Source organism: Centruroides vittatus, unplaced genomic scaffold, assembly GCF_030686945.1.
Source record: "Centruroides vittatus isolate TY-2023 unplaced genomic scaffold, ASM3068694v2 contig_221, whole genome shotgun sequence".
In the NCBI taxonomy this organism is placed as follows: Eukaryota; Metazoa; Arthropoda; class Arachnida; order Scorpiones; family Buthidae; genus Centruroides; species Centruroides vittatus.
This window is the reverse complement of record NW_027121377.1, coordinates 2165263-2192758: the sequence shown is the minus strand read 5'-3', so window position 1 is coordinate 2192758 and position 27496 is coordinate 2165263. Positions and strand designations below refer to the sequence as shown.

General features: G+C 32.8%; 1 protein-coding gene and 1 long non-coding RNA gene across 2 annotated transcripts; both read right to left on the bottom strand.

Annotated features, from left to right (window-relative positions):
• Nucleotides 1–1681: 1681 nt before the first annotated feature.
• LOC136970909 (uncharacterized) lies at nt 1682–5097 on the bottom strand. Its single transcript, XM_067265414.1, has 3 exons — nt 5033–5097; nt 3849–3919; nt 1682–2476 (listed from the first exon to the last, which is right to left on the bottom strand). Exons 1-3 carry the CDS (start codon nt 5043–5045, stop codon nt 1682–1684), a joined length of 879 nt encoding a protein of 292 aa, XP_067121515.1. The 5' UTR covers nt 5046–5097.
• Nucleotides 5098–13977: 8880 nt separating this feature from the next.
• LOC136970917 (uncharacterized) lies at nt 13978–14257 on the bottom strand. Its single transcript, XR_010880059.1, has 2 exons — nt 14195–14257; nt 13978–14128 (listed from the first exon to the last, which is right to left on the bottom strand). It is a non-coding gene; the product is annotated as an uncharacterized lncRNA (long non-coding RNA).
• Between the last annotated feature and the right edge of the window lie 13239 nt (nt 14258–27496).

Sequence of the window (27496 nt, the reverse complement as noted above, 5' to 3'; positions counted from 1 at the left end):
AAAATATATAAATATAAAAAAATAAAATATTGATTCTCTTAAGATGAGTTAACAAAAAAACTTATATATAAAGTATACTAATAAAAGAAAGAGGAAAAAAAATATATATATATCGTAAAAGAATCGATAAAAACCAAATAGCAAATGGCACAATCCAATTAGCGACAGACGGTTCGTGCTGTTTGTTATTTTTTTAATCACCTTCGTAATTTCGAAGGACCAAAAAAAATAATTAAAAAAAATGAAGTTTAATATTTTGCCAACAGATGGCACCAGCTTAAGAAAAAAAATACTTTTATAATAAAAATATCTTAAATATTAAAGTTATATATATATATAATGATATTAATTCTCTTAAATAAAGAAAATATTGATTCTCTTAAGAGATCTATATATAAACAAAACTTATATATATATAAAAAATCTCTTAAAATTATATATATAAAAAAATATTGATTCTCTTAAGACCCGACAATTATTTCAAAAGTCCTGGCGAATTATTCTAAAAACGCTCGTTCAAATTTCGCGGGGAAGTATATCCGAAGGGGCAACAAAAATGGGCGTGGTTTTGATGTCTACGAGAGCTTTTGGGATGCAAATATCCTAGAAATGCTCGAGCGATTCAACGGTTATTGCGATTTTTAGCCCCTGGTCGACGTCTTTCCCCTGGAATGTTGAGCGTTACTAGGATAAAAGTTGTAAAGTCTTATAAGTTTAACAATTTATCCCAGAGTCTCTCTTATTTATACTACTTATATGAAATACAGCTGTTCGTGTAGTTGTGTGAATATTAATTCATTTCTGTGGCTTTATTAGAAGATTATTATTAATAAAATTTACCTTCAAGTTGCTGATGATACATTTCTGATGAAAGATGTGACTTTGGTTCTAATGGATTTGAAGAATTATCAGCTGCAGACTCATATTTGAGAAATTCTGTTGGTTCAACGTTTCCAGGAAGTTCAAATTGTAGCTTTCCATTTTCGGAAAATTCTGACCCCAGACAATATTCCAGCACTTGTGTTGGCGGCAAGTATTGCTGAAGTTCTACCGGCGGCTGACAGTCATACATAGTTATTTCTGGTTGCAGCCAATATTCAGCAAAATTTTGTTGCTGCCCGTAATCAATTATTTCTGAGGCTAACTAGTTTTCGTTCATAATAGGTTGTTGTCCAAATGTAATATTTTCTGGATGCTGACCATATTCGATTACTTTTGGAGTTGGCCAATGTTGATATACATTGCAATATGTTTCATATCTTGTATTTTCTGGAAGTGTCCAATATTCATTTACAGTCGAGAGTGGAAAATCGGAATCAATTGGGGACTGGGGTTGTTCAGATTAGTCATTTGTTCCGATTACCAATTATGTACGAAAAAATATATTAACCTGTCCAATGTTCAAATTTTTCTCCATTGTGTGTCGCTTCGTGTTGAATTTTCGTCGATTTTAAGCCTAACGAAAATTTTTATAATAATAATCGAGGCTATTGTATTGTTAAAAATTATTTCTGCATTTTGTACAAACAAAATAAATATATTGAAGAATATAAAAACATTAAAATTATACTTTAGAAGTAAATTTAGTATCAAAAACGTTCGATTCAGCACGACACAGTCCAACTGAAAATCGTTTCGATTACCGGCGATTCCGATTATCAGTGTTTTGATTAACGACTCTCTACTGTATATCCGGAGAAGATCCATATTGAACATTTTCTGCAGTTGACTTGTATTCATTTATACCGCAATATGCCCCATCTCCAATAGTTTGTGGATCTGGCCAACATTGATTTATATCAGTATACGCCCCATATCTGACATTTTCTGGACCTGTCCAATATTCATTTCCATATGGCAGAAGCCCACATTCAATTACTTCTGGCTCTGACATATATTCATTTCTATCTAATTGAGAGCCATATCCACTATATTCAGGAACTTGCCAATATTCATTTATAATTGGAAATGTTCCATATTGAACATTTTCTGCAGCTGGCATATATTCATTTAAATTCGAATATGCTCCATATCCATTTTCTGCACCTGCCCAACATTCATTTCCATACGGCAGTGGCTCACATTCAATTACTTCTGGCTCTGACATATATTCATTTATATCTGATTGATAGTCATATCCATTATATTCAGGAGTTTGCCAATATTCATTGCTATCAATAAACACTTCAGATCCATTGTATTCAGGAGCTGGCCAATCTTCATTTGCTTGCGGACTATCTCCAATAACTTCTGGGAATGGCCAATATTTAGTTGTTTCTGATTCTGTTCCATATTCGGCCATCTCAGGAGATGGCCAATAATTCGAGAATTCTGATTGTGGCCGATATCCAAATTCACCCACTTGGGGTTCATACTGCTGATACTCTAGCAGTACTTCACTTTGTGAAAAGTCTCTAGTCGGCTCATATTCAGGCATTTCTGACCACAACTCATATGGCACAAAGAATAATGTATACTGAAATAACAAAAAAGAAATTGATCATTAATAAAAATTTACTTTAATTCACATCTAAAGTTTGTATATGTAATAATCTAACAACATATGTCAACAACATTAAATCAAACGTTAATTATTCGTTTTAGAAACGAATATGAGATAAGGATAATATTCAAAATAACTCATACTCATTAAAATTAAATCATTCTATAAAATTTATTTAAATACAATAAATACTTTTCATAATATACAGTTTACTGTACTTATATAAAGATATAAAATATTAACTGTTTTATTTTTAATTTTAATTATTGACAATAACATTAATATATTACAGATGTGAATCAACTTTATAGTTTGAAGTTGAGAAAGTCTCTTCCAAACTTCTCTGATAGTGTTTAATTATTTTGTTAAAGTAAATTTAATCTTAAGTGAGGAATATGTCTACTGAAAAGAGTAATAATTTCTTGTCCAAAATAAAATGTGATTTGGAGTAATAGAAGAACATTATTCTAGTATATTTTACACACAATTCACTAATCTAATGTAAGAGAACATCGAACTTTAGAAATAATTCTTACATTTTTTGATACAAGCAGAAAATTTTACGAATAAATATGCATTTTTTGTCCCAGTTCATTCTAATTCTGATGTAAAGTATACATTTTACATCACAGTCAACACAGTATTAAATAAATGTTAAATTTCTGTAGAATTATTAGCATTAATTGTAATTTTCTCTGTTTTTTATTACGAAATTTAACCAAGACAGTCAAAAAATGCTAGAAAAAGGTTTTCGGTATGTGACACAACTTACAATTGTTCCTTTTCGTTAATCCAGGTTTTAAATTTAAATGAAATTCAATCAAAATAATTAAATCATTTAAATATCTTTGTTTTTCTTGTTTTTATGAATTTAATATTATAAAATTATTGTACTTTTTCGTGAATTTCATATTTAACATTTATATAAATACGTTGATATAAAATAAAATAGTCTTTTTACGTAGGTAAAATTTAATATAAATACATTAAATTTTCTAATAATATAAAATTCTAATTGGAGAAATGTCTCAATAAAGTATAAAACCGTACGTATTAAAGATAATGGAGTAATTAATTTTGTTTGGTTTGATAGTCTGATATATGTTTAAAAATTTTTGACTGTCTGACAAATTTATATATATTTTAGTTGTCCTAATATTAGCTTTTATAAACTAAAACGAATTAACACCACATTCATATAAAAAGTAAACGTAAAATGCTTGTTAATGTTCATTATAACTTCATTTTTGACTTCCTTGGCAAGCGATTTGAGTTTACATTTTATTTAAATATTATTTACTTTACTTTATCTAAGATATAAATTAGAATTTCCAGATACACTCACCTGATAAGCATACACAGGATAATTATGATATTCAAATGACAAATAACTTTCATTATAAACGCACTGAAAATCTGTAAAAAACATTTCCGAATTATTATTTATTTCTTTTTAATAATATACTTATTTGTGTTAATAAAACAATAAATTGTAAGTAACGAAGTTGCAATTCGTGATCAAGTTCTTCCTAACTGCTAAACTGTATTACGTTTATAGTACTGAGTGTTATTATAAATAATGGTATTATAGTAATTATGAATTGTATTAATAAATAATTAAATATTTATTTATTGCGTACCGAGAGACACCCGTATGACTCACAATGGGTATCATCCCAAAGGTGGGAACCACAACCGAGATGGCTCCAATTCTCTCTCACATATCTTGTATGTGAGCATATCAGAGATGGAATATATTAAAAGCATATTAAATACAATACACAAAGGGAATCTTTAGTAATTAGCATAAAATCTCTTCTTTGTTTAGTATGTCATAAACAGAAAAGTAAATTTAAATATCAAAAATAAAAATTTTCGCTTATGATCTCTTCATTTCAATGTCTACGTTGTTATTATTTGTAACTAATTATTGATTATTTAAGAATATTTAACAGTTTCTATATATTAAATAAATAAATCATTAACTTATTTTAATTACTGTTTGTAGTTATTGCTGTAAAATACGAATAACTCATGCAACATCTTTACTTCCTTAGCGATATGCATCCACTGATTTCTCGAAATTGCCGCCATACATTTTCAATTTTAATTTATCTTATTTTAACAAATCGCGTAACTTTTATATAATTATTACTTATTCTGGAATAATATTCATTTGCATTTTACATAAAAACTGCAAATGACAACCTATTGGTATTATGATTAATTTCATATTTGTCTACGTAATACATCTGCACTAGTAAAAAGTAAAACATATTCCGTCATCTCCCTTGAAGTCAATTAAGGTTCGATTTATAATCCAAACTTTTTAATAATTTAATGGCATTAATTATTTCATTGAAAGCAGACAATGCAGCAGCGACGCTCATCATGATTTACGTCATAATAATTTCATTCATGTTTTAAGCTCTTTTTTAAATATGCCACTAACTTTGGTTATTATCGCATTATGGACACGCTGTAAACTAATCAGTATAATTACACACATAATCAGATAATTTAACTTACTTTCAGCATTCATTTTTGCAAAAATATCTCGCTTTCGAAAAAATTACATCCGAAAACAATCGCTTTTCATCAACAATCGGATTTGACAATTGTTGAAATTATATTGATAGCGCGTTTTATTAATGTCGGGCACTCCTAGCGGTGAACATAAGAGCCCGTGTATTTTAGCTGTTTTCTGGGGTTTTTCTTATGGCGGAAAGTATCTTCCAACTTGTACTGTGCTGTTATTTGACTATATTTCCAAGGTAAATAAACTTTATGTTTCGTTTACGCCATGTCTGGTTTCCTTCAAGAACCTCGTAACGTGGTGTTACAGCCGATGGGATACTTGATCATATAAGTTACGGAAATTTAGATACGGCAAAGAGGGGTTCGAATAAGCTTGACGAAAACGTTGGGTGAACTTACGGCTGAGATTGATAAAACTGTAATAGATCTGTTGTGGGCAGGGCCGGATTTAGATAAAAAGAGACCCTCGGCTATTCCACTTATGAGGCCCTTTCACTTCCCATTTTAAGTTTGTAAATTACATGACAGACAATAAAAATTTTAATGTAGGCCCCTCTTGATCTTGAGGCCCTAGGCTGAAGTCTAGTTAGCCTATAGGAAAATCCGGCCCTGCTAATTGTAGTTTTGTGGTTTTTAATCCAACTTCGCTTTAGTCGTCACATCGGATAACTCGACACATTTTCACTTCCCCTTAGGGTGTCGACTTATGTGGACTCGACTGTATATTGATTTTAAAGTATATACAAGTATTATATAAGAAATCTTACCTTATTTCTATTTTTTTAGGATTATAAAACACTTGTTACATCTTTTAGTACAATGAAGTAAAAAGTTCATTATTAATCAAGTAACTTTTTTTAAATTTAAGTAATTTTATTTCGTATTATAAATTCCTGCAAATACATACTTGGCCGATAATAAATGAATCATTTTGCATTAATTTAAAATATGCGTGTAAAGCAGTTTGATATTAAGAGCATCCACATTTGAGATTTTGTCCGGGCTGGACTGAGGGAAGTGTAACGTCGGTGAATCGCTTGACACGGCTAAAAAAATATATTCGAAATAGTTACATAAAAGTTGAAAACTTCCACTGAGATAAGAGGAAGGAATTGAGCCGGTCCAATCTTGCCAATCAGGAGCAGCTCGCATTCGGGTCCGCCTTAGACGGGATCCTGGTGGGATACGTCCCGATATGCTGACCCCCTCCGGAAAAACCGAACCACCCGAGTGAAAGACAAAATTGCTTTGTCTTTGCCAACCGTTAGGCCTATACGACATTAATATACGTAGTGACGGCCGGTTGGCCGAGTGGTCAAGGTAGTAGCCTACCCACCTTGGGGGACCTGAGGTCGAATGTGGACGGGTAGAAAAATTTCCCAGAAATTTTTCGGGCGTGGTCTGTCCAGATGTGTTGGGTCCCGTCTCTCACCACCCGGCCACCCTGTTATGGAACTGGCTGAATCCATAATGGGCTTGCCAAAAGAGGCTCTGTTAGAGCCCACAGGGAGAAAAGAGTTTAAAAAAAAGTGTTTGTAGTGTTCACGTATTTTCAGAAGATTCCTAAAACCTATCCAAAATTGCTAAATTTCTTTTCTCATACTGTCCCAATTAAACGTTTAAATTATGTATTAGTTTATTAGTTTGGTTTCCATTCTTTGAGATTCGGCCCAAAAAAGTGGTTGCCCCAATTAACCAGTGGCCCAATTTAACGGAATCGACTGTATTTTAGTACCAAAATTAAATCAAAAAGTCCACACTCACATCTTGAAAACAATGACAATGTCCGCATTCTTCCAGAAGCTCCCTGTAATTAGAGCTAGGAAAAGAGGGCCCACCAGTGACCAAGCGGTCTTCGTACCCTGAACACTGGGAGTTCGGTCGTGGATTCGAGCCTCGCTCAGATGGGCTGACCACATGAAGTTTTCCGGATTTTCTCCACGTCTGTAACGCCTAAATAGGAGCCAGTTTCCCTTAAAAGTCCTCACGGAAGATGTCCCCTTAGGCAGATTGCCCAAGTGTTGCGTTGTCATAACTTAACAAACAAACAAACATCTAGGAAATTGAAGAGCCAGGTAACGTAGTGGGGATAAGGGACGTAAATTTGATTCCTTTTTCTTAGAACTCGGATAACTTTTCTGTAGTTCGATCGAAATTCATCAAAGTCTGAAAAAATATCAAGCATCTGTCTGGCTTTATATTACAAAAAACAGCACTCAAAAATGTCAAGATACTTTTTGTTATTAAGCGTCAAACAGGCGAAAGTCTACACTTTCGTTTTTTTGAATATATCTTTTCGCAGAGTTAATTAAATTGTCCAAATCGTAATTTATGCACACGCTGAAGCATCTTGACAGCAAAATCATCAAAATCTAACGTGGGAATATTTTTTAAAACTCGACAAAAATTGAGAATGTTACCCCAGTAGTCTGGGCTTCGCCCACGCAATTAACAGTTAATTGCGCAATTTATGTAATATGAAATGCACGAATAAAAGATACTTAGTTTTATAAAAATTAGTCAATATTATTATTAGCAGTATTTTCTACTTACAGACTATTAACAGAAAATAATATATACCTTCCTGATATATGATTTTCAAATTAATTAAGGATACTGTTTACTATTGACCATTACAAAATGCAAATTATTACATTGTATAAAAATAACAAACTTGTGAATTATTTAAAAAAATACGATTAGTTATCAGTTTTTAAAAAATGTTTCAGTTTAATACTATCGAATTTAATGTTTAAAAATTAATAGAATTAATTTTAAAAATGGTCCACAAAAATTGTCTCTAGTAGTTAACGGGATCAACCAAGTAGAGCAAAGAGAGATTTCCCACCAAACTTTCATCTCTCTATTACTTTACATTTAGTATGTTTCTGAGTTTTAATCTCGACTACAGTCAAGCCACAGCTATTCGAAACCCCTTGGAAACTGTATTGAACGCCATCTTGTTTTATTTATTTATTTATTTACGATTATATCCTGATCTCGACCAAATAGATCCGATTTCCAAATACAAACAAAAGGCTAAATTTATCACCTTTCACAGAATTTCGGGATTTACATTCTTCACTATACATTGCAGATTCTTTTTATTAATATAAACTTTGATCTCATTATTTAACGCATACTTTCTTGTTTATACAAGTCATCTAATTTGTGTAAATTCTTTTGTGTTGAGAGAACGATCTTCATTTTAACTAAATTCGATCTTTAGAACTTCTTATCATGAAAAATGTAATCATCTGAGTAATGAATTCAAAGGTATACTGAAATGAAAGATTTTTAGCAATATAAATAGCAGAAATAAGGTTTTATAGTACAGAAAATTCACTTTCTTTCATGACCGCTTCCTTGGTAAAGAAGAAAAAATTGTTACTTCTGAAACCCACTTCGGCCTTTGCAACGTATAACAACATTAGTACCTGAAAAATAAAAATAATGAATATAGTTTTAAGTTTATATAATTTACCATTAAGGAAAACTTAATATAGTTTAAATTTTAGTAGAGAACTAGTTCAAACTCTAAGAGATTGTAAAGTAACATTCACAGTTGTTTCATCACGTTTATTCCGTAAGTATACATCCATGATACAGGAAACAGATCGTCGCATCTAAATCGTAAAATCATTCGTCATTAAACAGTCGTTACGTGTTGTGTTAACATAAAATTTAGTGCATTGAAATTAATGTACTGTTTGAAAACATAAAACTTACATTAGACGGTATTCTTGCCATGTATAAAAAATAAGTTAAAATAGCTATTACGAGAAGTACAAAGGAAAATAGGAAAATGAAATATTCGAAGTTAAATCTCAGATGAAGTAATACATAAATACACTCAATGTATCCTACTGGAACAAATACTGTAATTATTATGGCGTGAGCCGTTTGACAAAGTTTATCAACAAACTTAAGAAAGTATAAAACAGAAGATAATTCGAATAATGCTGCTTTATTTTTTAAAACTTCTTCGTTCAGTTTTTCATTTATATCCAGGATGAATGTTTCTAGTAAATGAACGGTTAGAAATGTTAGGATCCAGGCGAATCCGCAAGGAATAATATTACTAAAAATATAAAAGCTGAACACAATGTGAAAATTACAGAATATTTCTTCAGTGAATGTCTGATGAAGACTGCGATAAAAAGTGTAAAATGTACAAAAAGCGATACACCATATCATAGAAAGAAAACTAAAATAAAATACGATAAAATCTTGATAACGTTGAAGTTTCACATAAATTCTACTTGCGCATTTTACTCGTTCGTCTGCAAACTTGATGGCTTTGAATATCTCATTAGCGTTTGTGTTGCAAAAGTAGAAACACATTAAAGAAAACAAGATTAAAATTAATACTATAATCTAAATATAATATAAATACTATAATACTATTGTCTGCATTTTGTCCTAAAATTTTCCAAAGTTGGGGAATGCCGCAAGATTCCACCCATTCGAGTTTTATGAAAGGAACCGAAAATCCTTTCGGAATCAGGAAAAATACGAGTACAGTCGCCAGAAGGTATCCCTGAATTACGAATATTTTAAGCCACAAATGATCATTTCTTTTGGGTATAAAGATGCCAAAAATGCGCAAAATATTAAGATACGGTTGAATAATTTCTAAAATTGTTCAACCGTAAATAACTTCCCATCATCGAGTTCAAGAGGGTATCGTGTTGCTTGAACAGTGGAAATAATGTCGAATAAATTATTCCTGAGTATTATGGATAAGCTTTTAATATTGTTTCCAGTCTTTAATAGTGTTTGTTTGTTAATCATATTAGTTAATCATATACAAATTAGTTGGAAGCAATTTGCCCAGAATGTTTGATGGAAGATAAGCATCATTAGCGTTAATGGAATATTTATGATTATGTATTAAAAAAATGAAGACACGTGGAATAAATAAAGTGTAGCAACTATCACTAAAGTTAATTTTATGTAATAAATCATTTTTATATTTCAAGATAGGCTTACAATATTTAGTGAAATTTAGACAGTTTTATATTAATTCCAGTAGGATCAGAGGAGCCACTATAAATTAACTATTCTTACTTCTTACAAAGTAAGCAAGGAGGCAAAATAATACAAGCAAGTTACTGAAATAACTGTTTTAATTAACTATTGTTTGCTAAGTATCTCAGAATAAAGTACCATGTACTTGTATTAGTTTTTTGTATAAAGTACCTGTATTTCCATTATGTTATCTTTACTATAATGTTGTTTCGAAAATATAAGTTCTGCTTGTAATGTTTATGTGGTCTAGTTAGTTGTGATGCCAATCAATTGTAAATCAATTATACGAAAATTTCGTTTATGCAATATTTTTGGAACGAGAGTTTTGATGCCAAATTATAGAAGGTATTTGCCTTTTTGTGAAATTTAATAAGTTATACTCCATCTAAATTTTTCGCATACTGCTATACATTTTGCACCTGCTTTCCGTATGTGCATGCACACTCTTTAAACAGTTCTAAGGCGATAGAATGAATATCCACGATATTAAGGTTGATTGAAAAACCCGTAAGTACTGTACATTGACGAACACATTAGAGAGGTTGAGGCGCAAGTTCAGACGTTAAACTTGTACGGCAAACAGAAGTACACGTTTGACGTTTTAAGTCTAAGTAAAAATCGTTGAGGCCCCTGTTCACAACATTACGCGACTCAGTGAACGTCGCGCATTGACTCACAGGAAATTTGTTAAAAAATGGCGGATACATTTCACATTGAGGGTTACTAGCGAAAATAAATAAAGAAATTAAACTGTTTACAAGTATTTATAGAATGTTTAATAACATTAAGTAATTATTTTTTTACTATAATTAGCGTCGTGTTTCCTGCGAGAAACATTAGAAAAGTTCCAGTGCGTTTTCTTGTTATCACGACATACTTCTGTTGAGAGACGTAGTGGTTGTAAATGCCTATGCGTATGAAAATCCGAAAGGTGCTTGGAAAAATAGATCTGAAAATTTACGGACGTATCACACTGTCGACGGTAGAAGATGCCGGAAAAGAACAACTCTACTTCTACAGTATTCTTCAGACAAGGTAGTAGACAGCAATCTTGCCTCCCAGATATACAGTCCGTTATAAAAGTATAAGAACACCACAAATTTTGTGATTTTTCAAAGTTTATTTAAATTTTTTATTAGAAAACAGTTTTATACGTTTTAAGACAATTACAAAAATATCATTTTCAAGCTTTTTATCTTATAAGAAGTATAATAGAAGCTATCACTTTTTACTTGTTACCAAAGTATAGATACACTTTCTAAAATTACATAAAAAAAATTAAATATATTTTAAACACTTTTAAGATTTCACCCCCTTTGGCTATAATTACATGAAAAATTCTGTTAGGCACGGAGTTTATTACTTTTTTAATTGTTCATTCTTAATTTCATTCCATGTATCCATTATTGCAATTTTCAATTAATTTACAGATTCATATTGTTTCCCATTTTGATAAACAATAGCTGTTAAAATCCCCCATAAATTTTCAATGGGATTTAAATCTGGACTACACGAAGGCTAGTCAATATTACATAAATATTTTCTTTTTTAACCAATTTTAAGTTGACATTGAGACATGAATGGGAGCATTATCTTGTTGAAACTACCATTTATGACCTTCAATTAATGCACCAAATGTAATTATATTTTTGTCAACAAATACTACATTAGTTTTACCTCCACATCCATCCCATTTACTTCCTAAACTATCTCAAATCATTACAGACCCATGGCTTATTTTAACTCTGCTTTCTCTTCTTAAATCATGCCAATAATATGAAAACCCATCAGGGCCATATAAATTAAACTTCTCATCACCAGGGCCGGATTTACCAATCCAGGGGCCCTGGGCACAAATTCGATGGGGGTCACCCCTTTAAGAGTAGGCAAATTTGATGATTTAAAAAATTTACACAAAATACTGTACTTTCAATTAGATTTGAACTAGGAAGTTGTAAATTGCATTTAAAAATAAGGTTATTGTAGACATGATTAGTTTACACAATAAAATATATGTATTTTAATTTAACTGAAAAATACCTATGTGAAATTTTTTCCCGAAATTTTCCGATGATTTATTGGTTTTTTCCCGGGTTTGGTTTTTTCTGCCTGTTGCCCTCATGATTAGACCACACTAGGCTGTCGCGGTAATAGAAAAAAAAATTATGTTTAAACATAATTTTTTTTAGTTTTGTGGGGGCCCCGGGCACAGGCCCCAAATGCCCTTATGTAAATCCGGCCCTGCTCATCACTAAACATTATTTCTTGCCATTCTTCAGTCCATCCCATCTTGTCTTTAGCCAAATTTAAATGCATTGATGTGTTTGGCAGTTAAAAGTGTTTATTTTTAAATAATTTACATTGTCATAGTTTTTTAAAGTTCTCCAAACAGTTGCATGAGATACATCTATTGGTATTTCAGCAGCAGCTTGCCTTGTTGACATGTTTTTATATTTATAAGCTTCAAAACTTCTCTCTCATTCCTGGATGTTAAACATGATGTATGTTGAATATATAAAAAATTAATATTTGTGAAAAAAACTATGCTGGTTTAGGAAATGTAAAAAACCCGATAAAATAATTAAAATAATGATAAAAATAATTAATATTTTTAGTAACAGTTTCAAAATAAATTTTTAAAAAACAAAATTTATGGTGTTCTTATACTTTTGTAACAGACTAAAGAACCTACCCTATTTTTAGAAGTATAAAATAGAGAGGTTGAGGCCCACGTATCAGCGCAAAACTTAAACGGCGGATTGGCAATTGTAGACGGTCGATAATGGCGTTCGCTTCGTCTAGAAAGGCGAGTATACGATCGGTTAAATTTCGTCATTTTTTTGTGTTTGGGGTTAAAATTATGACCTATTTTATTAAAATAACGATTATTTAAGCATTTACGAATAACATTGTAAAGAAACAGACGATTTTAATCCAGAAATTATTTAATTAATCAATTTTTTAGCAAGTGATGTGAAGTGTCGATAAAATTTTTATAGCTGTGTTCATAAAATAGCTTATCATAGTTTTCTTTTAAGAATGATCAAGATATTTTTAGAAAAATTTGAGTTAGAGAGAAAAGAGAGAGAAGCGTTATTAAAAATACTTTTGAAAACTTTGAATAAAAATTGAAGAAACATTTTTATAACATTGAAAAAATTCTTTACTTATTTATTGATTACATTCTAAGTATTTATCCAATTTGAGGGGGTAAACAATTAAAATAATCTGATGTTGCACTACCGTATAAGCATGTGTGACAGTTTGTAAGTAGTGCACCAACAATATACAGTTTACCAACAGGCTGAAAATACAATTTCAATTTTTTTTTAAATCTAGAAAAGCAAATATCTGAATTATTTTCCCAAATACCCATTCCACACACTCTCTTACTGAACTCATCCTGGAATTAAATACTTCTTGCTCAGGTGTTAAGCTAGCACCTCGGTATGGTGTAATGAGGTGTTAACGGAAAGGATAACCAGAATCTCCATATAAAACAAATTGGATCCCGTTCTCAGAATCGTAGCCAAATGCTCTAACAAATTAGATTCTCTTAACATTCCACTGTCACGACGTCTTCCTTCTATCGGTCCAAATAAATTAGCAATTATACCATCGGGTGTAACCACTGATTGAAATTTGAAACAATATATACGTTTATGGCCACTGAATACCACCCTTTGATGTATTTTTGGTTGACAAATAGGACGTGCCGTTCCATCTACGAACCCCCACAATTTGTCAAAGGAGCACCTTTTGCTGTTATTACTTGGCTAAATAATTTTAATTTTTCTCTTGTTACTTTTATTTCGTTGATATTCAATAACAATTTGGAATGGTTATTGTTAATGATATTTAGTATTTTGCACAAATCGCGAAAGTTCATTTTTTGATCTCCCCAACAAAACAGAAATATCATCAAGTCTATTAGGATAAACTGATCTTCGTAATAAAATACATAATGCACCAAGTAAACGTGATCCATTTTCACAAATGATTACAGATGGAAGGCGTAAAGCAGAATGCAGATGAAACAAATCGTCTCTTGAAAATCTGTTAAAATTAAATATTTTATATATTTTTTAAGTATTTACTTTAATTTATAAATATATCACTTACCGAAAATAAAACAAGCAATCAGAATCGGTCATTTTATTTAAATTTATTCTTGCTTTTGTCACAGGTAGATGTTTATTAGTAATATGATATAATAAGATGGCTTCTTCATCACTGTCATACTGATCCGACAAGAGTAATACCTCATCACTAGACTACAAATATAATTTTAATTAAATGCTTACCATGCAAAAATTAAAAAAAAAAGTGAACACGGCCTTAGAGTTTCTGTGGTCACTTCACATTACTGTACATTAAAAAATATTAAATAAATAATTTTTGGTTTAAAATCGTCTTTTTCTTTACAATGTTATTCATAAATGCTTAAATAATCGTTATTTTAATAAAATAGGTTATAATTTTAACCCCAAACACAAAAAAATGAAGAAGTTTAACCGATCGTATACTCACCATCGTAGACGACACGAAAGCCATTATCGACTCTAGAATTGCCACATGGCGGCGCTCTGCCGTCCGCCGTACACGCTAAATACGATGGCTGTCTACTCGGTGCTTCGCCCAATGGCGGAATTTGGCGCCCAGCTCCTGGAGGGGGCTCCGCCCTCCAGCATTAGCCATATGGAGCGCCCATTACACGAAGCCCTTCGTACCGCGCTGGGGGTCCCCAAATCGACCCCCCTGATCTCCCTCTACACGGAAACCGGGTATATTCTGCTTCAGCTTTGCCTTCGCCATAGAGCAATAGCGCATGCGGTAACCCACTTATCTCGGGGTCCATCTAGCCCTCTGTTCCACCTTTTCCAGACGGCTCCCAGACTGGCCTCTCACCATTGGCGCCATTTTCAGTCTCCTTACGTCGACTGGGTTTTCACCCATTTCGCGAATGAGAGTCTCCCGGTCGCCAGCCTTTACTGCCAGAATTTCCACCCCCCGTGTGCAGATCAGGTCCGGCCCAAGGTCCACCTCAATGAGTGGTCCGCAGCGGGTGCGGACCACGCCGAGGACTTGATAAGCCTTTACTCCAAGCTCCAGGCTAAACTATGGTACGACAGGTACTGCATCGGTACCGATGCTTCGAAAACTACTCTCAGGACTCAGATCGGCATCGTCATTCCGAATGATGGAATCCGAGAGACTTGGCGCCTCCACGATGCCTGCAGCGTTTTCACGGCTGAAGCAATCGGGATCCAGCGAGCGCTGATGATCGCCTCCCAATATAATCGTCCGACTGTAATCTTTTCAGACAGCCGCTCCGTTCTGCAGGCAATCGCGAACGTCTCTTTCTCTTCGACGGCCATCATCTCAGACATTGCATCTATGGTCAGCAGGTTCCCTGCCCCCCTGGACTTCGTTTGGATCCCAGGACATTCGAGCATTCAGATTAACGAAGCGGCCGATAGGGCAGCCAGTCACGCCGATCTTACTGGCTCCTGGCACCGCTCCCTGACCCCGAGAGACCTACGACGACTCAACAGGGACAAGATCGTGCTCGCCCTCACCGACAATTGGTCGGCAGCTCTCCGGCAGAAGGGGAGGGAGCACCTCCGGCCGTTCTCCCCTTGGCCCTACCATCTGGCCTCCTCGCGCCGTGCGGAATCGCTTTTGGCGAGGCTACGTACAAATACGGCGCCTCTTCAATCTTTCCTTTTTTCTCGTCACCTTAGCCGCTCCCCGGACTGCCAGCACTGCGGGCAGGAGGAATCCCCCAATCACTTTTGGCTGGTGTGTCCGGCGTACAACGAGGCCCATCGGGATTTGGGCCAAGCCCTCTCTTTGGACCTGCACCAGACTCGTCACCTCAGCCAACTTTACTGGCCACACGCGGGCTTAGACCCGCGCCACCACATCTCAGCCCTTGAGCGGTACATATATAAGACCGGCCGTTTCGCCTAGCCACCAGGCGGCGCATCGGAAGAAAAGCCGACAACGGCCACACCTTCCAACATAAACCCACGAACAAGAACAAGAACAAAATACGATGGCCTCAACCTCTCTATTACTGCAGCCTACCATACGTTTTTCTCTCATTCTCACTAATTCACCCTGTATAAACGTACCCACAAGCTGGAATCTACTGTTACTCAAATTGTATGTTCTCTTCCGATCCAAATTTGTCTTTATTTATCTTAATTTGCTTTTTAATTACTGTATTTCAATATTTCAGTTTAAGGTATGCAGTGGCCCATCCAGAGGGCGGCCTTGAAAATTCTCTGATGTTTCTTTTTTGGAAAGTGCCAGGCCGCCCATCGAGGGCGGCCTTGGCACTTTCCAAAGAAGAAACATCAGAGAATTTTCCCGTTTTTTCTTAATTAAAATTTATTTTCTTATTTATATATGTCGTTTGTTATATTTCTATACTACGTACAAATTAGCGACTATATAAAATGGGAATTTTATTGAATTTGGACAGGGGACTTTGAAACTTCTAAAAATGAAAAAAATTCTAGTTTTTTTTCGATACGGGATGTTAGTCTGTGTGTGTGAGGGGGTTGCACAATTTTGTTCATTCTGTTTGAAGCTTAATAACTCCTGTGTTGAACATTTCTTATGTTTTGCAGGGAGGTTTGTGTAATACGAGGATCGATGCTATTACATTTCGGTAGTTAAAGGTTGACGGGTTAGGGAGATAAAGAGTGGTTGTATGTCGTTTATCGAGAGGAGTCGGACTCCATGATGATTTCACAAGTTATTAGCATTTACAATTTTTTAAATTTAAAATTCTAGTGGAGCCATCCGTTATCATATTTTATTTTAAAAACTTTTATATTTTTAACTATTATAAAATGGCAAAACGCTTAATTTTAAAAGTAAAGACGAGTTTTATAAAAAATTATCAATTCTAATAACGAGTAAAATCTTTACAAAGTCCGACCCTACTGGATATACACACGACCTCTATTATCTCTCCACCCCTCAACCTTGAACCACTAGAATTTAACAGCATGAATCCTCCTATTACACAAACCATCCTGCAAAATTTCAGAAATTTTAGACGAAAAGCACAGAAGTTATTAAGCTTCAAACAGGGTAAACCAAAATCGTATCCCACAAACACACTAACACAAATACATACACAAATTACCCCCGATTTTTTTTCATTTTTCGACGTGTCAAGGTGTCCTAAATTCAGAAATGTAAAAATATTCGGGGTAATTTTTCGATCGATCGCCATACTTCTCGTCTGTTATATATAACAGTCCGGAAAAAAATCTTCGATGGTCAGTAAATTTATAAAATAAATTTATACAATTATGAATAATTGTAAATTGCTTTATAAAAATACAGAATATCATTAGAATATTTTTATACAATATTTTTAAAGTATTTTTACATGCATTAGAATGTTTATACAGGGATGTTACGCATTGATATGTGATCTAATGCTAATTAAGATCTGTTAGAAAACAAAAGCAATTATTGATATTTTTTTTTGTATTTAAAAAGTAATTTCGATTTTCATTGAGTTGTCCGTCAGTATACTTAATACACTCGGTTATATGAAATAACGGAGTGTATTAAATACACTAACAGACAACTCAGACGAAGAATATTTAAAAAGCGTAATAAAGTATTTCCTATACTTTATTACGCTTTTTAAATGACCTTCCTTTCTTTTTAAAACCGTTATCGCAGATACTCTTATATGCACAGAACAAAATTTGATCTTGCATTTGTTTTTCGCGTTGTCTGTTTTAGTACTTTCATTTTAATTCCAAACAAAAATGGATTAAAATTTCAACAGAAAAGCTATTGTAAACGCATTACTGAAAGGTAAACATACAAAACTAATTGTTTGTGTAATAAACACCCGAAAATTATTCGGAAATTTGTCATTATTTTTAGTATAATAACAAATTGACTAAAAGTCATTGAAAAATGACTAAAAGGGAAGAATGTATAGTTGGAACCCAACAAAATTTTCTAAGAAAATCCTGACAATATCCTTCAGAGAAGAAACACTTTAATGTTGCTTAGTAGAAAAACTAGAAAAATAACGGAATGTTATCAGAACAGAAAATGTCTATAGACATTCCTCTCGAAAAAAGAAACGTATCATGTCTAGCTCACGCTTAAAAAACTCACGTTCAATGGACCATGTAGGATAGAACATTTGGAAGGACAAAGTCAAGAGGTCAGTGATCACGAAAAATTTACCAGGAGGAAATTTTAGAGATCTACCTGAAGCTAACGATGGACTACTGGGATCTGAGAGGTCAGTAGTATTCAAGCAAAGGTCAGCACATGCTTACTAAGCCAATAGCATTCAAACACTTGTTACTTTCAGACTTAAATTTTGCATTAAATTTTCAACTGATTACCATCCCCTCCGTGACAAGTGCGCCCATAAACTTCGCGCAGGTATCAAGAAGAAATGGAGACCCATTTCAGAAATTAAGATTACAAAACTAGGTTACTCTGTATGTGTGAATGCTCGAGATATTAAGTTTTTTAATTTTAGTTGGCTGTTTTTTAACATGAAATGTTAAAATTGAATAAAATGTATGAAATAACGAAGTATAATTATACACAAATATTGGTTATTTTTCATCATTTTAGAAAGTTTTATGACTGAATTCACCAATACTTTGCACAACAAAATTCAAAAAGTAAGCACACAAAAAAGAGCGTTAAACTTGCAATAAACAACTTCTCAGATCTTCCAACGAAACAGCATTATATCCAGAAACTTCCAAAACTTTGCGTTTTTCAGAATAATCAATTTTCTCAATAATTCCAGCTTCGAATAAACGAGTCACTCTATATTAATTAGAATAACTAATTTTTATTATTTTACATCTTATAATAGTAAAACCCAGTGGCGAAGAACTTAAGGGACTTTTGACAGTTAAGTCTATTTTTTCTTAATATTAAACTATATCAAAGTATTAAAAGTTTTAATTGTAGATATAAAATAGACCGAAATTGTAGATTTAATACTTTTCTCATTAATATATTACACGTGTTAAAACGTGAGGCTAATCTACGATAGCTTCACGTTTTGCATACAGATTTCACAAGGGCACCCAACAGAAAAACGTGACGCTAACGAAATGCTCGAGTTTTGCGTGTTCATATAGGTAGTGTATGTAGCAATAATCTAATTATATAAAGTTACGTTAGACCCTAAAAAATTATACGTAAATTTTTATTATTTCAGTCTGCTTCGCCACTGGTAAATGCTAACATAAACTTACATGGAGCTTATGTCCTTCTTCAAGCAAAATTCTTTTCTCATTACAAAAGCCTGAAGAAATGTAATAATGGAATCATTAGAAATTCTGTATTTATGCATATCTTCTGTGTTGATATGTTGTTTTATCATGGGAATGCTACTTATGAAGGCAAAACGTTGTTCGAGAACGTGTTGTAGTCCTTCAGATCCGGACATAAAATTCTTATGCTTTATTAGGTTATCTTTAATAATTTTATCAACTTTAGATTCAGCATTCTTAAAATAAAAGAAATGAATAGCTAAAAATAGCGCCTCTACCTAACATGCCACAAGTATATTCAGCTTTATGAATCGCAGTAGCTAATTTATCAAAATTTTTGGGTACATCTTCCATCCGAGGATAGGTCATAAAAGACATAAGAGCTTCACTGTAACTAGATATTAAAACTAGAATCGATAGTCACCAGATTCCAATTAATAATCTTGAAGAAAATCTCTCTATATTCTTCAATTGAATACCTAAACGAGGTTTTGTATTTTAAACGCAAGACAGTGCAATAGTAATGATTATTTAACATATTAACTTACTTTTATAGAAAAAAGTGCAAAACAGATTCCAAAATACTTTCCTTCTTGTCCACTTGATTTTTGTTTTGTCTTCAGAGAAATCTTTTTCTATCACTTTGTGCAAAATTAATCCAAATACCAACATAGTTGATAATAGAACGATCCATACTTGTAAACATTACAGTAGTGTTATTTTGTTGTATCAATATTTGGCGGATATTTCCATTACGCAAAAAAATTTGAAAAAGCGCACAATTTTAATATGAACTTCAAATGTGAATCACCAGACGTTTTACCATTACAGGTATCTAACTAATAAAATGAAAATTCTATATATTTAAATTACGACAAATAACTTCAATTTAAAAGGGCTGATGATATTTACACATTAAAAGATACGTAGAGGAAGTTTAAGATGTCTTCACTTTTCGTAATGTCTGAATATCCAAAACAACAGTCTTCCATTGTAAAGACGTCCTTTAGAAGCTATGCAGAAATAAGCAAAACAGTTTAAAAAGTTTACTGGTGACAAGCCAATAATTAAAAGTACAGTTTCAATTATTGGTTTGTCACCAGAAAACTTTTAAAACTGTTTTTCATATTCTCGTTGTTCCTAGTGATTGGACATGACAAAAAATGAAGACATCTTAGCCGCTTCTACGTATTTTTTACTGTGATAAGTAGGTTATATACATACTATTCAAACATTTAGAGTATATTCTATGTATAAAGTTTTTTAATCTACTTTAAGCAAAATCCATTTACTTTCATGATTACTACTGAAAGGAGGTGCGGATTCTTCGGTGACATTGATGATTAGATGCACAGCATTCAGACCAAATAACCAAATTTTTTGGACATAACTAATTGATTTTGCTTCAGAAAAAATGCAAAATCACTAATAATAACATAAAAGGAATAAAATTTCTGCTCAACGCTCTACACAGGTCTGAAGCCACCATTAGGCCGCGACTCCACTAGCCGTAAAAGGACCGTAAAACCCCTCACCGTAAAAGCTTTTAATCACGTGACCATGATATTTTACGCCTGAGCAGGTCGTAAAACCAACGTAAAAGCAAGTTGAACACTGCTCAACTCGCTTTTACGTTGGTTTTACGACCTGCTCAGGCGTAAAATATCATGGTCACGTGATTAAAAGCTTTTACGGTGAGGGGTTTTACGGTCCTTTTACGGCTAGTGGAGTCGCGGCCTTAGCTATCATGTATATTCAATAGTTTCAATTGCGGGCGCTTGAGATTATTTTGCAAGTAGCATGGTAGCTATCTAATAGATTGCAGTACAAGACTGTTGTTTGCATTATACCTACGTCATATAATTACTACTTTATTTAATATACCTGTTTCTTCCATTGTTATTGCAACGCTAATACCATACATCATTGTATATAAGTTTGAAAAATAACGCAGCTATTTATTTTCTTCTCTCATTCATTTTAACAGCTAAGATATTTAGAAAATATTAAAATTGGTCTACTCTACCTTTGTTGTTGCATATCCTTTTATGATAAAATATTTTATTTACGTCGACATGAAAGTATTTTTTATGAGAATTGATGTGCTTCTGGTGCAGTGAAATTTTTTAACAAGGACATCGTTTTACAGGTTTTATCGTCGCGATTACATCGTATTTTATTCGTTATTAGCTTCTTACAGAGAAAGGCTCTATGATAAAACTCTAATTCGAAACTTTTTCCGGCGACTTTATCACAAATGTCATTGGTCGAAGAGCTAATGGAGAAGAGAAATCCATTGCAGAGAAACGATCATAATTAACAAATATAGCCAAGTAAGAGATATCCGCTTCCTATGTATAGAAAAATAGAAGTTACTACTTGATTTTTATATGACTACATTTAATAAATCAATAAATTCGTTTTTATTACATAAAACTTTTCTTTATTTAATAGCGAATACACTGACGATATTATATTCTACGTAACTTTTAAAACAATTCGATTCCTTTATAAATTTTGAATTATGTTTTATTGAGTGTGCATATAATACTGTTACTATTTCTTGCGTTTAGAAACTATTTTCTTTTTCAATTAAAAATATCTGACGATATTTGCACAGTAAAAAATACGTAGAAGAAACTAAGATGTCTTCACTTTTCCTCATGTCTGATTATTCAGAACAACAGGAACAATGGCAATTGTTCACGATGATTGGACAGGTCGATAAGTGAACATATTTTAGGTTTTTTTTTAGATATTTTATTGTGTTTTGTATTCCTTTGGACCAAGTGTTTGTTTTGTTTCTGAACCCAATTATGGATTTGCAACAAATGCTTTAGATACACATTTGATAGAAATTTCTTAAAATTTTTTAAAAGCTTCTACAACTACAAAACTCTTCTAGCTCTAAACCTTTCATCAAGTATTATTTTTAACTAGTTTTAATCAAATTAAATTTTATGCTTTGAAATTGAATTTCTCTCTGTTTTTTGTTTCTTTTAACTAAATAAAAATTTAAAGGATTTAAGAAGTATTATTGTAAAATTGCAAAAATGAGGACTAAATACGTAAAAGAGTAATTGTGTTATTGAGTCGTTGCAAATGAAATGGCCGTTTTTTAAAATTTAAACATTTTCCGGCCTTGAAGTTAAACTTTTTTTCGTGTGAACAGTGCTGTATGATTGAATTTAAAAATGCAATCTCATTTATATTGTGAGTTTAACACGTTTAAGAGTACTTTTTCTGACGGAAAGGGAAAAAAAGGAATCGAATAATTTCATTTTAATAGTATAAGCAGGGACATAATGCAGCCGAAGTCACCCAAAATATCAATAAAACTTTTGGTGAAGGTTGTGTGAGTGAGCAGGCAACCAGGCATTAGTTCAAAAAATTTCATTTCGGGAATACAAATGTCAAAAATTAGAACCGAAGAATATCATCGAATTAGAATATCACATGACTGTCCGGAAATCGCGTAAGGTTGAACATACTGGACATTATTGAATCATTTCTCCACGTCTAAACCCGAGCTTCTTGACTTACCAAGTAAAGAAGCTCGTCAAATGGGTACTACACGAACACAGTGAGAGAGATAAGGAGCAGCATTTGGGGTGTGCAGTTCTTTAATTATTCGTCACAACAATGAAAGTATTTATATGAAATTTCTCTCCATCCACCTTATTGTCCAGACTTTTTGCGAACAGACTATCACTTTTTTTTATATATTCGTCCAGTTGTTTTTGGCAAAGAAAGTCTTTAAAGAAGAAGACACAATGAAAAGTATCTTTAATGACTTTTTGCTTGTCCTCGCGATATCAATCAAATTGACATTAATGCACTTCTATTACATTGGGAAATGTATATTAATGTTGTGGCGACAATTCTATTGAATATTTGTGTTTTAAATTAAATTAATAAACATTTAAAGTCAAAAGTAAAAATCGGTTATTTCATTTCAAACAACCTAATATAACAAATACTTTGCATTGGACGTGTGTAGATTTACAAACAATTTTATATTAGTCTTTATTTTTGCAATATAAGTTTTGTGTTCACTTGTTTTTTCACCTGGGCACACTTTATTTCTAAGTGTACAGTTAAAAATAAAGGTATTTTGTATCAATTTTTAAATTAAAACTTCCTTTTTCCGATAATCTGAAACTACACCAGTGTAATAAGTCCTATTTATAAACAAGGTATACGTAGACAATATAAAAAAATAAACTCATATTTAATTATTATGCCTTAAATAATACATGCTTCTCAATAAAATACAGCGAGTCCTCAGTTAAATTCGTCGATAGGTTCCGGGAAACTGGGTTGTCAACGAAAACGATTTTGGAAGTACAGTACATGTATACTTTTCTCTTTCTTGTTAGGATTGTCTGAAAATCAATCAATCAGCAGTAAGTAACGAAATGAATTGTTAGAATTACGTTTTAGTTTCTTCATGGAGTAACAGTAAAATAAAATCAGAGATTGACGTTAAAAGTTGATAGATGGAGCTATGGTCAATATTGACACACAGCGCCACCTATCATTCCATAGGGGCGAGATAGTCTTTTAATGGGGCGAAATAGCCATGAAAGCTAACGCGTAACATCCCACCAAAGAGCGGCCAAACAAGCATGCAAGCAAAAACAAACTATTAATTTATTTAAAAACTTTTGTTATATTTGTCTGTGTTGAAACATACAAGCGGTTATTTTACTAATACACACTTCTTTTATTGCAGATTCTGAAAACTTAAAATACTTCAATTGATAAGTAACGCAAATCTTAAAATGTTAAAAAATCATGCAAGATGTCTTTTAATTAATATGTAATTAGAAAAATACAGGAATTCAAAGTAGGGGTGAACAAAGGGTTGTTCTAGACGTTAAAAAAGTTCATCTCTAGATAGCGCAGGAACATGCTTGCCTTTCCAGACTTAACATTTTACATTTGTCACATTGCCATGCCTCTTTCAGAAGAAAAATTTTATGATTCTAGACAAGTTTGAAAATTAGATTTTGGGAGGATGGTACTTCCATGTTTTCCAAGCGATGCGACAAAAACTAGGATTCAGGTGAAAATCAAATTTAAATACTACCACCATAATTAAATTATATATCAGGGCGATTCAAAAGTTCCAGACACTGACAACATTTTTTTAAAAAAGATCTCTAGCACTGGCAAAGCTGCTGTGAATGCAAACGAGCTGGTATTTGAATCATTATCAAAGCACGTACTATCATTATATAGAGCTATTGAGTTTACTCCTTTGGTGAATTTTGTTTGTCACATCAAAGGATGACTGACGAAAAATTCATCATTCAAGATACGTTGCCTCGTTATTGGAGACAGGTGTTCAGTGCAAGGGTAGTAGCAGAGAAAATTTGTGAAATTGAAGTCCGAGGCCTGATGGACAAACGCTTTATTTTATTTTTATCTTATAATGTAGAGAACATAAATTAATTAAGCCTAACGCGTCCGTATGGGTGAGATTGACCCTAAACTTTTAGTTACTTACTAGAAAATACATTAAATTATTCAAATTTATGATATTCCTGTATGAAATTTTTTATTCATATGAAATTTATTTTATTATCTCGTCCCGGAATTTCCCGGGATCCCGGGAAAAGAAATTATTTTCCCCGTAACCCGCTAGAGGCAAATTTTTCGAAAAATGAGAAACCCTAGTAATTACAGAAGGGGCATCTGAATATGTGGTGCGGCTGACTCGTCATTGGATGCATTTAATATTATCGCTGTTTGTACTTTTTTGTCAAAATTACGTGAAGAAACTTTTGAGGTTTCCTGTTTTCCATTTAATCAGTTTAAAAAGGTTATTTCTGATTTTGGTGTATTTTTTAAGGTATTTATTTTCGTAAAGAAGGTTAAATTGTTCATTTCATAATGTTTTTATGGTATATTTGATCTTGATTCTGTTATTTGCTTTTTTCATTGTTTTTAGGTTTAAAGCGGAAGTACTGCTTATTTATGTAAATTATGTCTTGGGGCGTGGCCTGCCTATTATTTAATCTGTGGCTGCTTGGGAGACTATCCAATTTTCTTTTGAACTAGTGGTTTAAATTGTTGTTTTTCCTTTTTTTCTAGGTAAGTTTTCAGCCTAGTTTGTTGCTAATTTGTTGTGAATAGTTCTCCCAAGTAATTCTTTAAGTTTTGTTTTGTTGATTTGAATTTAGTTTAAAATGATAAATATTAGTATTTATAAAATTTATAATTATCAGTTGTAATTAGTATATATATCTGTGGAATGTTCTTTTTACTATTTTGTAAGGTTATGTATTATGTTTTGTTATGTCCCCGCACCAGGGTTTTTGTACCAGAATGCTTAAATAAAATAAATAAATAAACAAATAAATAAATATAACGAAGAATTGAATGCGGCAGGATCGAACAAACATCAATCATTTGTCGAAATTTTATTTAAAAATCTTATTAAAAAAATATCCACACACTTAATTCTACGTCAAAAATTACATCATCTGGACGAGATTCAAGTATTTTTCTGCTTGGAAATACGTAAGAAAGTGCGAAGATATTGTTAGAGAAATTAATTGTCGTTCTGACAATAAATTCAAAATTTTCAAATTTCATCATTCGAACGTTATACCCTTATACGAAATAGCAGAATTGAACGATGGAAAGACTGCTTACGCCATGCCACTCTATGATACCACACTGGAAAAGGAAGTCATGTCGCGTAATTTCCCACGTAATTCTTTAAGTTTTGCATTGGCCAAGGAGTGGATTTACGAAACTTTATACGGATTGACAGAAATACACTCTCAAGGTTTATGCCACTTAAATTTAAGACCGGAAAATATCGTTTTAACCCTCGGAAAATCGGCCAGATTGGGTGGTTTATCCACGCTGAAGGAGAACAATGCGGATGCTACAACTGAGCTCATGATAAGCCCATTGTATGCTCCTCCAGAATTTTGGGATAAAAGTGAAACGACGGGAGCACAATTAGATCTTTGGGGTTTCGGGATCGTTACTTTAGAAACGTTACTTGGGAAGACATTCCGTAGAAAGTTGTTTTCTAAGTCGGACATCATTAACCGTGGCATTAATGGATTCAGAATATGAAACGATCACGTTCGGCCATTTCTAAAATAAATAAGACATAAAAATTATTATAAAACGCTTTTAAAGAAAGCTCATCCCGTTGCTTCTCTTATGGACAGTGAAGTAGAATCTGCGTGGAAATTTGTACATTATTTTCTAAGGGATGATCCCAGTCGGAGGCTAAAGGCTACTACAGTTTTTACAAATGAATTCTTGTGGCCTTTTAATAATCAGGAATTACACGGCGATGGAGAACTTCGCCTTTCGATTTCTTTAAAAAGTAAGCCTAATTATCACTTAGAAAACATTAAATTTTATAGGATTTTTTAAGGATAAATTGATTAATAAGCCGCTTAACTTACAGGTCTCGCCTTTCGTTGTCTAATCACTGATGAAATTCGTTACACTAGAAGCGACAGTAGAGTTAAATTCAGCAAAAGAAGACAATTTTATTAATTTGTAACGTCGATTTTAATAAATTTCCTTTAATTTCTGTTCGAATATACGTGTAAATTTTTAATTTTTAGATGAATTTCGATCTCGAACAAGCAAAAAAGAATCGATGTATCTAAATAAATAAAATTTCTTGTCCTGACTGACTGACTCACTGATTCATCATCGCCCAGAGCAAACCGCTGACCCTAAAGAGGTGAAATTTGGTACACAGTTAGGGTACGTCATGAAAACGCACAATAAGAAAGGATTTTTCGAAATGCCCCCGTGGGGGGAAAGGGAGAGCATTAAGGCTTAACCGGAAAAACGACTTCTACTTTACTATTTTAGATGCGATTTTCTGTTTCTGGTGGTAATAACTTAATCTCCAAGTGTACAATATTCACGTATTACGATTTTTCAACCAAATGTTCGAACCGTTTTAAATTCGAATTTGTTTCTACACATTGGTTTGATTATAGAACGATTGCAAACGATCTAGAAAATTGATCAAATTGAAAACGTTCAATTGCATTAGAAAATTCTCAGTAATAAGGGGCATGTGTAAGGCAAGTTATTTTATATATTTGGGGCTTAACTAAGGGCTATTTCTATCAAATTG

Coding starts and splice junctions, on each gene's coding strand:
- LOC136970909 (XM_067265414.1), bottom strand. Junction 2,477..3,848: donor ATCCTGTGTATGCTTATCAG/GTGAGTGTATCT, acceptor TTGTTATTTCAG/TATACATTATTCTTTGTGCC.